Source organism: Columba livia, chromosome 5, assembly GCF_036013475.1.
Source record: "Columba livia isolate bColLiv1 breed racing homer chromosome 5, bColLiv1.pat.W.v2, whole genome shotgun sequence".
Taxonomy (NCBI): domain Eukaryota; kingdom Metazoa; phylum Chordata; class Aves; order Columbiformes; family Columbidae; genus Columba; species Columba livia.
In genome coordinates this window covers 8022185-8040215 of record NC_088606.1, presented here as the reverse complement: position 1 = coordinate 8040215, position 18031 = coordinate 8022185, and the positions used below count along the sequence as shown (strand labels likewise).

General features: G+C 42.4%; 1 protein-coding gene across 11 annotated transcripts in view; it reads right to left on the bottom strand.

Annotated features, from left to right (window-relative positions):
* Positions 1-18031, bottom strand: part of SYNE2 (spectrin repeat containing nuclear envelope protein 2) — a 197853-nt gene that overhangs the window by 49955 nt on the left and 129867 nt on the right. For all 11 annotated transcript variants that reach the window (XR_010473239.1, XM_065065861.1, XM_065065855.1 and 8 more), the window contains 12 exons: positions 16497-16670; positions 15795-15926; positions 13552-13748; positions 12809-12941; positions 11759-11941; positions 11162-11308; positions 8396-8572; positions 6491-6646; positions 4740-4889; positions 2245-2415; positions 953-1086; positions 457-661 (listed from right to left, as the gene is read on the bottom strand). Coding sequence is in view for 10 of the 11 variants with exons in the window: in XM_065065861.1 (XP_064921933.1) it covers positions 457-661; positions 953-1086; positions 2245-2415; positions 4740-4889; positions 6491-6646; positions 8396-8572; positions 11162-11308; positions 11759-11941; positions 12809-12941; positions 13552-13748; positions 15795-15926; positions 16497-16670 (1959 nt within the window). In the remaining variant the exon portion in view is untranslated. The remainder of the gene's footprint in view (positions 1-456; positions 662-952; positions 1087-2244; positions 2416-4739; positions 4890-6490; positions 6647-8395; positions 8573-11161; positions 11309-11758; positions 11942-12808; positions 12942-13551; positions 13749-15794; positions 15927-16496; positions 16671-18031) is intronic.

The following is an 18031-nucleotide window of genomic DNA, read 5'->3' as shown; positions in this document are numbered from 1 at the left end:
AAGACTATAGAGGACCTCAAGATAGTTCTGTGTTCTGGAAAACTGGTCTTTTTTGCCCAGCTATTGTTCTAGTAGATACTATCTCTCCTCCCAAGCAGTGTCCCATAAAGTAAATAATTTTTGGTTTAATGATTCCTTCCAAAACAGGCTGTGCTGGTTTAGCCACAAGACAGACCTGATTCTTTGTATTGACCAGACAGGGGCAGAGATGGAATATGATTGCTCCCTTCTGGTCTCTTCTCATCCTATGCTAACTCTTGTCTGGTTTGGTCTCAGGTTCTGGTCAAAGTATTTAAAGGAAATAAAAACGTGCCTGTTAATGGCAAAATCCCACAGATTGTATGTTTTCCACTGACTGAATTTTTGGGGAGGAGAGGGGAAAAAAGTGTTCTTTCGATTTGATTCTCAAAAAATAAACCCTGGTTTGTACCAGGTAACAGAAGCATATTAATGTACCTTTATATCCTGTATCCTCTGCTCCAGGATTTCTATCACGTTATCCTCAGGCACGTGAGCATCCAAGAGCTGAGCGCACTGCTCTTTGTGCTGTTCTAACTTGGCTGCTGCCTCAGTGCATAAAGTATCAAAGGGCTCCCAAAGCTGTAGGGTTGCCTGTGCTTCCCGCAGTTGATCTGTGATGTCTTCATTTACCGAGTTCCACCTGCCAACACATCAAAGGATAAAAGAATTTTCCTAGTAGATTCTCCTCCAGAATATGATTTGGTGTAGTATTCCTGTGGGAGTTTCTTTGCATTCATACCCATGTTACGGAAAGCCCGCTGACACAGCACCATTTTTGCTCTGTGATCCATCACAAAAAAGGTTGTATCAGCTACTCCTCACACAGGTACCCTTAGACAAGTGAGTTGTATTAATATAGATTTAAAAATCTGACAGTCATTCAAGTCCTGCCTCAGTAACTTTTTTTGTGATCTTTTTTTTGCAAGCTTACCTAGTCTGTGCCTCTGTGCACTTCTGTTCAATAATCTCTGCAAAGGAGGGGGAGCAGTTCTTCTTCAGGTTACTGGCAGCAACCTGGAGCTTCGCCCAACTTTCTTCACTGTTCTCCGATTCATCTTGAAGAGACTGCAACATGGATTATTGCAATTAGTTGTGGAGATGAATGACCTAAGTAGAGCTTCCTCTATAGATTGGTAGGAATACGATAGCAATAATGCCAAATGTTTGCAGCACAGATTAAAATATTTGTGAAAAATATAACACCTGATCCTAAAAATTAGGAAGGTAAAAGAGATGTGAAATGGTTCAAATTAAAAGAAAAACATTCAGAAGGCCTATTTTAAACTGGTCATTTATTTGCTCTTAAAGAAACAGTGCATTTAACAAACCCACAGCTTTGAACTGAATGAATTAATTCACATCCAAGCCACAGCTTTTGGGAAGGGCAATCCTGGACAAAAGGTCCAGGGCCATTTATATGCGGAAAGATGCAAAATGTGTCTGTACAGAGGCTGGGACATAGTACCCCAAGGGGAGTGTTTAAATCACAGACTTAAAGACATGGTCCCTTCACTAATTTTCTCACAGGTCCCCTTCATTTATGCACCAAGTCCCAGCATTGATGCACAGGCATCTTCTCCTAGGTTATGGCACAGCCTTATGGCAGGACATTTTCCTGGGAAGCGCAAGAGAAGGGGCATATTTCCTTTTAAACAATGAGCAGGGAACCAACATCTTTCACTTGAATGGTGAGTAACCTCTAAGCAAACACATTGGGAGATGACATTAGGTTTTCCTTTACCAGTTGTATTTTCAGCCAAACTTCCTGCTGTCCATGTGGATTAGACACGGACCGAGGAGACATTAGCATGAAGGATGGTGGTGGAGTGAACATGTCCATCTGGTTCTGTAGGGTAAGGGACCATGAGGACCTGGTGCTTCATATGAGGATGCATGTGCAGAAAACTAAAACGTCAAAGGATCTTTGCAACCTGAAATGAAGGCTCTGCTAACCCACCAAAAAGCCGACATGGTCGCAGCTGTACTCATCTCTTGAACTTTGGTACCTAAATTGCACCAAAGTTGAACTTATGCACTAAATCAAGTAAAAAGTCTAAAAAGAGTCCTTAGTGCCTCCAGAGATAAAAAAAATATACATATATTCCACTGAGTTCAACAGCACTAAACTAAAGAGCAAGTTGCTTGGATACATTTTTCTGTCTTTTTTTCCAGTGGAGTTTGTTAAAAGGAAGGACAGAAATAAGACAACTTCAGTAGAGTTACCTGGAGAGTTTTGACCTGTTTTTTCAAAGCTTCCAATGACATCACAGAAGGTTTGCACTGGTCTATGCTGTACAAATATCTTGTCGTCATCACACTGACTTCTGCATAAACTTCATCATATACTCTCCACTGCTCCAGTACTGACTGCATTGAGGTCTTTAGCTCTGAAACCTGCAAACAAACCACATTTGTTACTATTTCTTGGGTAGTCCTGACAAAAATTACCTTTAAATTGATGTAAAAATCTAAGCTCAGTGCTCACTCCGTGATAATCCACAAGAATTTCACAAGTTAGAGTATTTTCCTACTAGGTAAGGTAAGGAACTGCTTCAAACCAAGCAGTTAAACAGTATTTAGAGTAAAGTATAAGAATTTGCTGGAAATAAAAATTTATCCAGAGTTCAAGACAGCACAATTCTGTCAGCCACAACTCCAGAGCACCCCAAAACCAAGAGAATACTGAAATAACGAACTCCTTATTCCTTCCTGCCAAAATCAACCTGAAGTGGGAGGAAATTGATCTTCTTAGGAAGGAGATAGTTTGATCCAGAGATCAAGTTTCATTTTAAAGAAAATTCGAATGGAAATTGTTTCGTATGGAAAAGAGGCCACTACAACACCCTGGAGAGCTATCATCCCTTTTATGACATTGTGCGCTAGTAATGCAGGCCCACCTGAATCACAGTCTAGGAACTTCACGATTCTCATATGAAATTAAATCACGGATGTCCTTTTTGTTTTCTGTATCTTTTATATTATTACAGGCATTTAACCCATATGGGGACGAGCGTGGTTTCCGTTTGTCACATACTCCTAGACATTGCAAACAAAACCCCACAGTCCTCCTTCAGTGTGATTTGTCATTTTTATCCTTGTGCATCAGTTAAGTACATAAGGCATATCCTGGGTTAGACAAACATTCATGTAGTTTAACATCTATTTTCAGTCACGCCAGTCCCTGATGCTTTGAGAAAAGCATGAAAACTAGGCAAAGAAACAAGCGTCTCTCCATGGGACCAGGCAAAACTAGATGTCAGATTCCATTTCTGACTACGCATCCACACAATGGAAGATGAAAACTTTTCTGCACCATAGTTCACCCTAAACAGACTGCATAGATCATTGTATTCTAGTTCCAGGAGCACAGGAGCTGATGGATTAATCATCCCCGTTCTCATTTGAATCATGGTATAGGTGGGAGGAATCTCTAATTGCTTTTTGTAGCCTGTAGCTAATTACTGCCCACACAAGGAAGATGGAAAGACATCGTGCTCATGAAATGTCTCTGGGCCACAGACTCACAGTCTTGAGATCAACCTACGGACAACACGATCACGGTGTCACAGCTCCTCAGACCTATATTTGAAATCCCAACCTGGCTCTGCTGAGAGCAGTCACTCGTAGGAAGAAAGCTGTACTTGATGTTTCATTGCACATGCAGATGATGAAGCTATAAGAACATTCTGCAGTTTGTAAGTTTGATGCTTAGAGGTCATGAAAACACTAAAATTAATACGAACCATGGTGACTGTAAGAAGAAAAAAACATGAGGCTGTCAATCCTACAGATTTATAACCCCAGCTCCACAGTGGAAGGAGAAACTTTCATCATGTACACACACAAAAATTTCTCTGCTTTCTTGCTAAGAAACAGCGGCATCATTTCTGTTGAAACTTAAACCAAGCAGCAGCAGACCCACCCTGGACTGACACCTCACGTGGAAGAGTTCAAGCAAAAGGGTTCAGGTTTCATAAGGTTTTAAGGAACAAAAGCAAGGCATTTATAGCAAACAGTGTAAGGGAATCTCTACTGTAAACACAATCACTGCATCACATATAATCCTCTTCAGTATATGCTTATTTACTATCACAAATTTAAATCCATTAACGTACTCATATTTTCTGTGCCTAACAATTACATCTACATAAAAAAGATCAGTTCCAAGTATAAAGAGAACATAATTATAAATGCAAACTTCTGGGAGTCGATGTGCATGGGAAACCATTCTGCCAGACTCTTCCTGAAGCTACTGGAACCTACATGGGATGTGAAGACTGCAAAAGCCATCCAGGTGTGTGGATGAAAGAACAATGGGAGATGGAAAAGCTGCAGTGAGAACCAGGCAGGAGCAGGCAGCTTCCACCAGTGCCCTACAGGGAAGAATGACTATTGGAAGAGAAGCAGATCAAGAAAGAGAGCTTAAGGTTTTCATTTTCAACTTGACAGAAAAATAGCAGTGCTATTTCTTTATTTTCTTAAGCTGCAGATGGGGGGCTGTCCCTCCTCCCCTGTATTCAAACTGCTTCAAGATCAGACTTTTTTTTTCTCTCTCAACCTTGGAAATACATTAATTTACATTAAAGACTTAAAAGGAAGCCCTTAGGAAGGATGCAATTAAGAGTTAGGAATACTTTGCCATCCCATTAAGAAGATTAATAACACCAGTGGTTAAGAATATGTAGTGAAGGAAATCTGAACACAAAGAGAGCTTTTACCTGGCTTGCAATGCTGTCCATCATTTCACAGAGCTCAGCTACCCTGACAGACAGGGCTTCTGGGGTTTGTTCCACACCACTATTCAAAGCCAAACTCTGTTTGAGCTCATCAAGAGTTTTGGATTTAGTTGTGAGTTGATTTTCTAGCTCCTAAATGAAAAAAGAAAAAAAAAAAAAAAAAGGAGGATAAATATGATCTTTTAATGAGAACACAGAAAAAACCTCTGTGTGAGGAGCTTAGACAAACCTTCCTTCTTTAAAACCAATTCTGTGTAAGCCATGAAATACCACCACCACTGCTTTACAGGAATTCAGAATGACAGTGGCTGCGTTAGGTTGTCTCCTGCAGGTAAAACGAAAATCAACCCATTCAGTGGCAGCATGAGCACCGGACATCATGCTTGGGAAGGAAATCATCAGGAGCTAATTCCTCAGCCACCATGCAGGTCTTTTGGTACCAGATGCAAAAGCCTTTCTATTAATGCAGCTGAACTTCCTGGGCAGGTTAGCATTTGGGTCCTCCTCTGCTCCAGCAGACAAAGGTAAGATAGGAACTGGTTTTGTAATATGGGTCCCTGACATCCTAACAACTTCTCAAAAGTTATTTTCTGCTTGTCCTCTTAGTCAGAGGCTTTCTCCCATGGGAGAAACCCCACTGAAATCAGTGAGATGCCTGGGAGAATAACTTCCCACCTAACACAATCAGCAAGATTATAAACTAGTCTTGACATGCTGGGGAAAGCTCAGCAATAATTTCTTCACAACATGAGCAAATGTCCATATACCCAACGGCCTGTAACATTTTCCTATAACACTACACTTAAAAGTCATGACCTTCTTTTCCCCCCACGTACTGTCCCTAAAGCATTTGCAAATTTGGACCTTGTTTTTATTGAACAAATTAATTCTAATGAAACATTTTATCCACCTGCATCCTAGCACTGTACCTTGCTGTGAGCAGGTTAATATTTTAGTCAAAGATACCCTGTGTCTTTCTTCCATTCTGGCCCCACAACACATTTCAGAGTGCTTCAGAGAGCCAAGCAACTCAGTGTGTAACAGAGCACTCTAGGCAATAAAAGCAGCCTACTACAGGAGACATGTAACCATGGCAATGAAAGAACAAATATTCCACATTAAAAAACAGAGAGAGAACACTGTACTGAATGAAAACAGCAGACTGTCAGAGTAATAGGAGCCAATTATTAGCTGGCTGTGCCTGTACTAATTTTGAGGGAGCTGCTGCCTAGAAATACACCACAAAACCAAAGGACACCCAGATTACTGAGGCTGGTCTAGAGAGATTACATTCTACGGCAGGAGAAGAGAGAGTTGCTATTTTTCCAAATGGGACTCTGCAGTTTCCACAATGTTTGTACCACAGAGCTCTTCAAACTAACGGAACTGGTAGCTTTTGCCATGGCTGTGCTGAACTGAGAACTACTTCTTTTGTAGGCATCTCAGAATAAGATTTACAGTATTGCTGCACAACACTCCAAATACCACAGAACAACAGCAGATGCTTCTTCAGTAGGAGAAAAAAACCCCATAAAATAGTAACCCACTATTAAAAGTGGCTCTTTATCACCTGAATCTAACAGGCTTTAATTAAAATTTCATTACAGTATTCTTCTAGGAAATGGCAATTTTCTTTACATTATTTTCCTATTAAAATCTGTGCAGCTGTTTAGGCTGAATTCAGCAAATTGCTATATGTTTTTTACAATAATATCGCACAAATAATGCTTTACCTTGCAATCGTCTAACGTGTTCTGTGCAGAGATCAGACTTGCCGGGGTTTGTAAAGATCTCAGTCGATCACTCTGAGCTTCCAGCCAGTTGCGTAGAGTCTGTGCTTTGTTCTCATTTTCAGTAATATCCTCCAAAATGTTTTCCAGGTCTTGTATCTGAAAGTTACGGAACTAGTTTAGCTTACTTAAACCTAGAGGTGGGCAGAAGCAGGGCACCCCTCCATGTCAAAATTTGAGATTACAATATTCACATTGAAAATACTAGTTAGAGAAAGTATTTTTAAAGGAAAAGCTAAGAAGTTTTACTGGTTCTTTAGGATTTGCTCTTTTCCCTGGGAAGGAAACAAGGCAGGGTAGGTTCTGGAGCTGGCAGCCTGCCGACCTGGCAAGTTGGGGGACCCTGGGCTACGTGGACACATTCATACAGAGTCTGAAAACCTCATTCTCCATAAAACCCACCAACAAAGTTACTAATAAGGACCTCAAGTCTCCTATCTTCATTCTTGGCCATGAGGATCTGTTAAATCCTCGAATGCTGTCTCTTGAAAATGGTTAAAGAAACTGAAATTTCATAATGGAAATTTTCAATTGCACATTAACTGAATTTTCCACTTGAAAATGTTTCTGGAAGACTTTTAAGTCCGAAAAATTGGGGAATTTTCTGTTTGATCATCAGTCTCTGTATCTGGATTCAGGGAGGGCAGCTTATCCCCAAGCCCTGTAAGTTCAGGAGAGAAATAGAGGAAAAAGAAGAATGTGCTGGTAGAGAGATTTGTTCCAGCGGCCTCATGTTTGCATTTTGGTATCTGAACCTTTCCCTGGTCTTTTCCATATTACATGAATCACACCAGCTTTTCTGGGCACTGGGGCACAGAGGAGCGACAACTAATTCTGGATGCATGGATTATTTCCAGTATCACTAGAATAAAGTAATTTTGAGGCACTGTCTGAAACAGATTTTCTACAGAGAAACACAGAAGATGTGCTGGTATAGTTAGTCTACATGTAGAATTTGCCTGTTAGCTGCTGATTTTCAAAGCACTCCATTGGGAAAGAATATTTAATTACTGCAGAAGGAGGACATGGACACAGAGAAACTCATTTCCACTGACCCAGGAGGGCTGGAGCAGGGCTGGGAACCAATCCCTGCTGTGCCTTTTCCAGCAGCGTCATATGTCCCCATCTGAATACGGCTGTCAACACTGCTTACTTAATAATTACTTTTTTGGCAAATCCAACTGCTACAACAGGAAAACGGGTGGTAGCTTAATATATCCCTATTCCTCATTCCCATCATATGGCATGTGGAGGGGTTACTTTTTGGTGCTGTGTTTGCTGAGCAGGGCCTGGCTATTTGTACCAAGCAGTGTAGCACCTCCTCTTTCCCACAAACCATCCAGCATTTTCTCCATTAAGTTTTAAATGCCTTAACTTTCATGGCATGCAAAGCTTCAACAGATTTCACTAACAGGTTCCCATGCAGACACTACCCTGAATTCATCCTTTTTCACAGTTTTGTCAATATAGGTCATCTTTGTTGCCATGTCACTAACTGTATTTTCTTCATATGAGGAATCTTATTATTTTCCTTCTGATACAGTCAACCAGGGTAAATCCCAGGCTGTCAACAAAGAGCAGGTTTTGTCTATTTTCCCTCCCTGCAGCTTACAGGAGAATTTAACCTCCCAGACCTTGCTGAAGCATGAATGCCTGCCCACCAACTGATGGCTGATATGCTGCAAGACCACTCCATAGGCTGCCCATGAGAAGAGCATGATGGACAGAGAGCAGAGCTCGGGGAATCCCACTGCGTCCAGCAGTGTTTGCAGTCTCAGGGAGAGGGATACTTGCAAAGTACAAAGCACTAGCATAGTCAATGAGAAAGCAAAGAGAACTCAATCAAACCTTTCTGTTCAGAGACGCCTGCAGCCTGTGCCACCGCAGGTTCATTTCTCCAAGACACTCTGCAAATTCTGTCCTTTCATACCGCTTGCTTTTCACATCACAAGTGCTCATCTGCAAGAGTGACTGGTTAACAAAATCTACCGTCGACTGTTTAAAGTTCATTTCCATCATATATTCCTGGAGAGGGAGGGAAGGAAAAAGAAAAATGTAAAAAAATCAGTTTGGCACTTTAATCCAATCAGTTCCAATGATGCTTCAAGGCAGAGTCATGGGACATTCACGACTTTTTCTGAAACATGGCCTAAAACATTTTTCTGAGAGAGACCAGGCTGTAGGAATAATTCTCAATTTTTACCATTCTATATCTGTGTAGCTATTTCCATTCACTGAAGCTTTTGCAGAAAATCACTGTCATTACGTGGGTAGCTAAAGGTAAGGACAGGCTAGTGCCAGAGCAGGGAATACAACCTGGGGTACCAGACCCAGTACTTTATCCATTAGACAATACCATCACACAACCATGGGCCCAGATTAGGCTGAGACCGAGGCCTTCCCACACTCCTGTGACTCACAGACAAGTGCAGACAAGAGCTTGCCCTCCTTTACCAAAATATCTGGTATCAGAATAGAATATTAGAATATCTGGGAGGAAAAAGCATCCTCCAGCACCACTGTTGTTGCCCACAGAGATGAGTGAGAAACTACATGCAAAGTGAGAATGACACAGAATCATAGCGGAAGAAACCCTTGAGATCATCGGGTCCAACCACAACCTAAATATACCACTAAACCATGTCCCTAAGAGCCTCATCTATATGTTTTTTAAACCCCTTCAGGCTTGACGACTCCACCACTTCCCCGGGCAGCCTGTTCCAATGCCTGACAACCCTTTTGTGAAGAAATTTTTCCAAATATGCAATCTAAACCTCCCCTGGCATAACTCAAGGCCATTTCTTCTCATCCTACCACTTGCTACTTGAGAGAAGAGACCAACACCCTCCATGCTACAGCCTCCTTTCAGGTAGTTGTAGACAGTGATAAGATCTCCCCTCAGCCTCCTTTTCTCCAGGTTAAACAGCCCCAGTTCTTTCAGCTGCTCCTCATCAGACCTGTGCTCCCTTCACCAGCCTTGTCACCCTCCCCTGAACTCTCTCCAGCACCTCGATGTCTTTCCTGTAGTGAGGAGCCCAAAACTGAACACAGGATTCAAGGTGTTGTCTCACCAGCACTGAGTACAGGGGATGATCACTTCCCTGGTCCTTCTAGTCACACTGCTTTTGATGCACACCAGGATGCTGTTGGCCTTTTTGGCCACCTGGGCACACTGCTGGCTCATGTTCAGCTGGCTGTCAACCAACAACCCCAGATCCCTCTCTGCCAGGTACTTTCCAGCCACTCTTCCCTGAGCCTGTAGCGCTGCCTGGGGTTGTTGTGACCCAAGTGCAGGACCCGGCACTCGGCCTTGTTGAACCTCATACAATTGGCCTCAGCCCAAAGATCCAGCTGGTCCAGATCCCTCTGTAGAGCCATCCTGCCTTTGAGCAGATCAACACTCCCACCCTATTTGGTGTCATCTGCAAACTTACTGTGAGCACTCGATCCCCTCGTCCAGATGATTGATAAAGATTTAAAGAGAACTGGCCCCAACACTGAGCTCTGGATGCCTTTTTATTTCAGAAGGTCTTACGAGAAGAAGGGAGGAAAGGGCTCCTCAATGTACCTAGTAACACCCAGAAAAAAGCCACCAGGAAATACCACAGCAGAAGTACTAAAGCCATAGCTGCTTCCCCATAGGAATTCCTGACCCTCATCCCAGCTTTCTTCTCAGCATACACAAGCCCAAATTGCTGACAAGTGCACAAGGCACACCTACAAACTGACCTCTAAATACCCAAAGAGTTAAAACGAGCACCTCACCTACACATTCAAACTTCCAAACCCAACTGATAAAGACTCAAATGTTATGTATCTGCTACACTAAGGCACTTTGAAATAAATGCTTACATTGGCATTGCCTTACATGCAGTACCAAAGTGCCTGAGAACTGGAGCTGCAGACTGAGAACTGCTGTCCTGCCTGTGCCCGGGGTACCGCTTGGTAGCTCTGCAAGGGCAGAGCAAAATATGGCTCTGCAGGGATTTGTGCCCTGAGGTTGAGCTCCCTGGCATCTACAGAGGTAAAAGCATGGCATGAATCCTTCCTGTGCCTGGGGCAATCAGCCTCTGCCACTGGTGCTTTAGCATCTGAACAGAGACAAGAGCCTGCTGCAGCCTCTCCCTCAGCAGGGACATTCATCTTGTCCCTCTTTCCCAGCATGTTAACTCTTTTGATGAAATATTATATTCAAAAGCCCTGTTCTCTAGTTAAATGGATGCTGGTTATGGAGCTCCATGATGAGGTATTCCTTGTTGAAAAGGCAGACTAAAACACCGCACAAACACAGAGTCTTTCTTCCTAAGGAAGCAAAGTTTTCCTGCTCAACACATTTTATAATCCAAATATAAGAGAGAGAGAACAAGCAAGACAGATGGGACAGCATGAGGAAAAGATGATAGCACAGCAGGCAGTAGCTGTATTGCAGGCAGTATTTTTTTCGGCATGGAAGCAAAAGGTTTTTATAAAGGAAGATGTTAAGACACATTTGAGACCGTTTGAGGAACCCTCCTGAGAGCAAGGGGAAGGATATGACAGTGCCTGTAGGCTGTTTTCATCCTTGTTACAGCCAGACACCTTGCAGAAGGCCTGGACTTGCAGCTTCCCATTTACCTTGTACTTCTGAAGGAGGCTTCTGACTTGGGCAGCACTGCATTGTGCATTTATTGGCTCCTCATGTCCCTGCTGTTGTTCCACATGGTCCAGCCAGGTCATTAGTTCAGCAATAGCTTCCCGTGATGAAAGTTTTTCCATCTGAAGCTGGGGGTAAAGCATATAATGAATCCTCTACACTCTGCTTGTTAGAAATATCAAGGAAGACGACAGCTGTATTTTTAGAAAGGCTCAGGCACTATAATTGCAATTATCAGGGTATGAACTTGAAAGTGAGCCCTGTGCTCCAGGGGGCCATATGACTTAAATTAAGAGAATTTCAAGAATTCAGACATTTGAAATGAAATTCTTTCTAATTGTAACAGACTTTCAGATAAAACTGTAAAGATGAAAGATACATGTAAAACAGCCCAGGAAGAACACTGCAATAATTAAACTGCAGTACAATATTGGGGATATTCTGAAAGCAAGACAGACAGCTAATTAGGAAAGAGGTGCTTTGTGGGCCTTACACAGCAGCTGCCTGAATCCCAGCAGCAACATTTTAAAGTAATTATTTAGCTTGAACTGAGAGACGGCAGCAGAGTTTCTCCTCACCTGGTGAAGTTTTTCTTGGATGGCCGGGAGCTGTATAATCAGTTCTCCCCATTTTTGCTCAAACTTTGCCAGAGATGACCGAAGCGCTGCAGTATCGGCTTGCTTCAAGTGAAAAAGCTGGTTGGCAGTGCTCACCACAGATGACTTCAAGGAGGATTTGTCATCAACTTCCTTAGAGAATGTCTGAAGTTCACAGGAGAAATTTAAGAGAGGGTAAATATTTATGTATCTATTTAAATAAATAAGACAAACTGCATTTTCAGTCGCAGGATAAAACGTTCAAAAAACCTAAACTCAGCATGTTCTGGCAGCAGGCATGGCCTTTTTCTGCCCAGATTGATACAATGCTGAATATCCCATTTTGCTCCACAGGGACTGAGAATATCCCCATCCTCACTTCACACTTCAGTCCTTGAGTCTCCGGCCAGCTCACACCTACCAGTCCAACCTTCATGATGCTTTGCTTTCCAACTGCACAAGACTCCCTCTGTCATTGGGGCTGAACCTCCTGGATAGTCACAAGAGGGGAGCACAGGACCAGGTGGGCAGGCAAAGACATGAAATGCAATTCAGCATGCTTCTCTTCCCTGACTTTGGCCCACCATCTTCATAGCCCCACTGTCTTCACATCTGCTCCCTCCCTGAGCCCATACTCCAGATGCAGATGGTAAGTGGCCCATCAGCTTGGCTGAACTGATGTATTTCGTATTTGGCAACAGGAGCACGAGAGAAACCAGGCGATTATGCTGCAGGTGCGTAAAAAATCTTGGCTGGGCTGTGCTGTGTTGCAGTTGGGAGCTTATTACAAGAGGATTCTATCATGATTTATGCATTCTGATTGGCCTTGTAATCTGAAGGAACGGTTTTGGTGGCCTCCCATCCTCATGGCACCTCACCCTGAAAATCGGGTGGCTTTGGGGCACACAGCCATTCAGTGCTATATTATGTAGGCAGCTTCTGGGTCATGGCAAATACAAAAACCATTCAAAAGGGCCATTTTCACTGGAAGTCACCATGTTTTATCTAAACCTGGCAGGAGAAATTACTTACAAACAAGCTGTTGATGTTATCCCTGACGGTGGCAAGATCTTGTGACACACTGAGAGACTGCTCCTTCCAAAAATTCATTCTCTGCTGAGCGGAATCCAGCCATTTCATTAATTCCTCCGAGTCTCTATTGTAGCTACAAGGAGAAAACAAAACACACAAAGATGTATCTCCCACCTGAGTCTAGAATACATTTCTCACCCTTACAAGCTGTCTTGCTCCCTGTGAGGAGGCATGTGCTATTCTGGCACCTGTCCTGTCACATAACCCTGCAGAAGCACAGCTACAGCATGGATTGATGTGTGACACAGTTCTGTTGGAGGTACATACAAGACTGTTCCTATCAGCTCTTTCAGCTGGTCTGCTCTCCCTGAAAACATCCTCTTTCTGTGTTCACCCAGCAGTTGCCAGGACAAGCTCACATGGGGGAAAAGAGCTTTGCTGAAGGGGAAAACCACCAGAGGAGACTGTGCACACTGCAGGACGTAAGTGCAGAATACACAGCAGGGGTAAATACCAACAAACACTGGCACACTCTGTCCACGCTCTGGGTCCAGCCAGCCTGAGCTCAGAGCACACAGAGCGGGTGCAGGGAGAGCCGAGTTTGCTCCATCAGCTGCTGGACCGGGCTGTAGAGCCCCAAACCATCTTCACCTGAACTGCCAGGACTGCACTGACAGTTGGCTTGGGCCACGTGAAAGCCTTGAGCATGCTTGGGTCCTTCCCCTTTGGAGAGTTACACTCACCTGACCAACAGTTTGAGTAATGTTTGAAGTCTGTGTAGTTCATGGCCAACTTTTTTGGTTAAGGACAACCACTGCTCTTCCATCTTCCTAACCTGGCTTCTTATTTCTGGACAGCTCACAGCAGTCAGCAATTTCTTCCCTTCTTTCACCATCTGGTACAGCCTGGCATGCTTTTTGTCAACACTGCTTTTGATTTGCTATCAGAAAATCAGAAGTTTGCAAAACAATATTTTAAAAACTGAAAACACAGGTAGCAAAACTTATATCATTTATTCTAACATCTTAACCTCACATTTCCTCTGTCATGTGTTTTATTTTCCAAACAAACGGAACCTGTAGAAGGAACACAGGTTCATGCAGAAGGAACACAGGTTATTATTATTTTTGTTGTTTCCTATGGATAGATCAAGACAGATATATACATAATTCCATGCACTATCAGAATGACTCTGTTATGATTTGATGGCCTTTTTTTGACACATAAGCCTCAGGCTATGGATGAACACTCTCTATCAGATCTGGCTTCATTGTCCAAACATATGACTTTCACCAGCAGAAAGCTATTGCCTTCCTGTCCTCAGGTGGCCTTATGGCTCTGTCCTATTTTAAAAATGTTACCAGTATCTTAAAGGAAGCTGTTTGGTTAATTACTGAATAATGGTAGCAGGGAGGAAGAATAGTGAAGACATTAAGTGGAAGATGCAGCAGTGGTCTGGTTTGCTTAGACATGAATAAAAACAAAGCATCATTTTACCTCTGCTACACTTCACTAGAGGTTCAAAATGACAAAAGAGAAAATACAAAAAAACCACCCTAAACAAACAGGAAGTAGATCAGTCCCAAGGAGAAGGCTGAATTGGGCAATTTTGTGATGTGCAAGTATCTCACTTGTCTCTAGGTAGGAGGAGCTTGTGCAATATTTATTATTAATAGGTATATTTCTCTCACAGGAATTAAGGCCCAGAGAATTTTATTCTGCTCTGTCCTTGAACCTGTGAAGCTCCAGTGCTTGGACTCACCCTGAAAGCATCTTCTAAAGCCTTACTATTTTCTTTCTGATGTCTTTAAAGACAAATAAAGACTTAAGAGCAAAGAGCTAGTTAAGAACTTAAAAAAACAAAGGAACACAAGCAACTTCACAATCCATGGCTATGCAAATATTGCACGTCTCTTGTCACAGTGCAACAGGCATCAAAAGCAGCAGCGGGTTGCTGCAATTCTAAATATCTACTGTTGATTTCCTCAAAAACTTTACTGAAGCTCAGAATTTTCTGGCAACATCCAGTGATCTCTTTCATGCAGTTAGCTAGATTAAATCACAGTAGTCCTTTTCGCCTTTATAGTCTACGAATCTAAATATCAAACTGGGCTCAATATAGACCTGAAGACTCACTAATTCCAAAATTTCTAATAGAGTGCATCCTCTGAAGACTGAGAAAGGGCAAATCTATGAGGGAAGCAGAGTGCTCTCTGAGGACACATCACTAGTATATTAGAACACTATTTCTTCCTAATTTTATAAAACAACCATGAAGGTTTCTTTTATATCCTTATATTTGTATGTGTTCAAAACAGACAAATGTTTCCAACTGGACTTCATGTTCTAAATAAAGGTGTAGCTCTGCCAACAGAGATGAAGCTGGGAACAAACTAGGAGCCTATTTGCCATTCGACACAAAAGAAATTCTATTCTCTTTGGCCAGATAGAAATTAGGCCATCTCATCCTGAATTCTCAGGATTTTAAAAGGCGCTAGTAAACCTGTAGAATGTTTACCTTCTACCTATTGCAACAGAAGGTAAGCAAGAAGGCTGCAACCAGGGGCTCAGATATTCGAAGGTACTGGGTTGGATTCTCCTCTTCCCCAGCTTTTACAGCATGGCATGAAAATCTTTGCTGAACTACATAGCAGTGGCTCTGTATTCACCCCAAGGCTCCCTGCTGTCCTTGGGATCCATGTAGCCTGTGCACCATCTTCTCCCAAGTATTTGCATTTGAAGACCAAGTTCTAAAGTAGCTGTAGTCGTTACTCCCACTTAGATCAACTTGTAACCCCTGGCTAAAATTAGCAGCCTGATGCTGTGCTACTGTTTAATGTAACATGGAGGTTTTCAGCACACATCTGCACACAGAGAAGGACACAAATAAAACAGTGCCCCGCAAACTAGCTTCTCCTCACGTTCTAATTAATCTTATTGCCGGCTCTACAGATCCACAAAAAAAGGGAGACAGAGGCATAAATACCTGTAGAAGTGCAATCCTCTCCATTAATCTTTCTTCTGTTTCTTCAACCAAATTCACAGAAGGCAACATAGAGGTAAGGGTCTCTAACTCCTTATTGAAAGCTAGGCATTCATCATCAAATTCCACCCATTCCTAAAAGATATATTGCATCATTAGTACAGCACACACCTATCTCTGCAGTTTTACTATTCTAGACTGAGCTTTTGCTTAATAAAACAGAATATGAAAACAGGTGAATAATATAGAAATATTAAAGTGAGACATGATTTCACCGGAGATGAATTAACTCATTCATTCTTTAATATCATCAAGATTTTGTATTTTAAAATGGTATACTTAATTTTTTTTTTATTCTCTAGGGGTGTTTAAAAATCCAAGTTTTGGTTTTATTTTAAAGTGATGCTGGTATTTTTGAGCCTTTAAGCGTTCTTCTTTCAGTCCAGGCACTCAGAAATTACTGCAAGAAGTCATAAAGTCCCACCCATGTCAGAGTAATGGGTTGCGCTGTCCATTTTCAGAGGTTTTTAAGCAAAAAGCCAGCTAACTGACACACAAAACAAGTAAGAGACTGTTGCCATCCAATGGAGATAGGAAAGGACAACTACTAGCCAAAGAATCACTCGTGAGGATGGGGTTCCCCTAGAGGCAATTCTTCTCTTTTTTCCCTCCAGCTTTTACTCCGGGCTTCTTTTGACTCGTTACCTTTAACAGGGTCTCTAGGTGTATACCATACTGGCAGGCCTTCTCCTCCAGTGACTTGACTTCATCCACCAGCTCTTTCCAGAATTCCTCTTTCTTTTGAAAGACGGAGGGAGCCACTTTCTTGGAAAATGTTTGCATGAAAGCCATGTGGGTCATGAGGTTGTGGAAAAAGTCCTGAAAAAAAACCCCAAACAAGTTAATGCTTGCTCTTTAAGAGAGATCACACACCCATAGCAGGAATATGGAGAAGACAGAGAAGACTCACGGAGAAGAGCAGCCAGTTTCAGGGTCTCTCATAGCTGGAGCCAGGAGACTTCTACCCAAATTCTGTATCACCACGAGATGGGCAATTACTGATCATCTTACAGTCAAGAATCAGGGATACGATAGGATATTTTCAGTTGGAAGGGACCTACAATGATCATCTAGTCCAACTGCCTGACCACATTAGGGCTGACCAAAAGTTCAAGTATCTTGTTAAGGACATTGTCCAAATACCTCAAACACTGTCAGGCTTGGGGCATCGACCACCTCTCTAGGAAGCCTGTTCCAGCGTTTGATGACCCTCCCAGTAAAGAAATGCTTCCTAATGACCAGTCTAAACCACCCCTGGTATAAATGAGTTGCATACACTATTTTCATTTATATGTTTCTAAACAAAAAGATCTGCATTTATACTTTGAGTTCATATGAAATACAAAGATGTTGTAGGAAGATTATGCAAGGAAGAGTTTAACTGTACATAAATTCATATTTTAGCATGAGGTAGTTACCACCAGACAGCCATTATCCAGTTTGTTTCACCTGGATGACAGGCAACCCTGAGCACCAAGGGTACTAGCAGTTCTAAGGCCTAAGTAGTAGGTAGGGCACAATTATCCTTTGGCATAACTACAAGGTAACAGTTTGATCTAGTTATGGCTCAGCTGACCTCTTGTGAAACATCTGAATCTCAACAGAACACTTTCCCCTACAAAAAAGCTTTGAGGGTTTAAGATCACACTCTCCAATCAAGACGTTCTTTACCACGAACTAACATCTAATGCAAGAATTTCACTTAAGGACCAGACCCCAGCCACAGGTTGTGTGAGCATCCTGATAATTCTTGATAACCGGTGTAGGGAAAATGGCTTTTGCAGTTTTATTTTGCTTTTGTAAAGCAATATTTGCACTGGAGATACATTATATGCTTTCCTTTGGAAATAAATCCCTAACATTTTGCTTTGCTAAGACCAATTTGTGAGCGACAGACATTATTCCTATGACTCTGGAGTAGTGGTTTGCGGTGCTTGGCATCCTGAAGCAATTCTTAAGGGAGTTTGATCTACATAGAGCAGTTGAATCAAGGTGTCGACATGACAGAGACATCTTCAAGCCACTAGCATTGGCCAGGGCTTCTTGCAGGTGCATTCTCAGCCATGTCCCATCAAGCATGTAGCAGCTGGGTACAGGGGACACTTGGCTACCAAGGAGGGGATCTAAACTATCCTGTTTTCAGAAAAGGAGCTGTTATAGGTAAGTTTCCTCCACCAGAT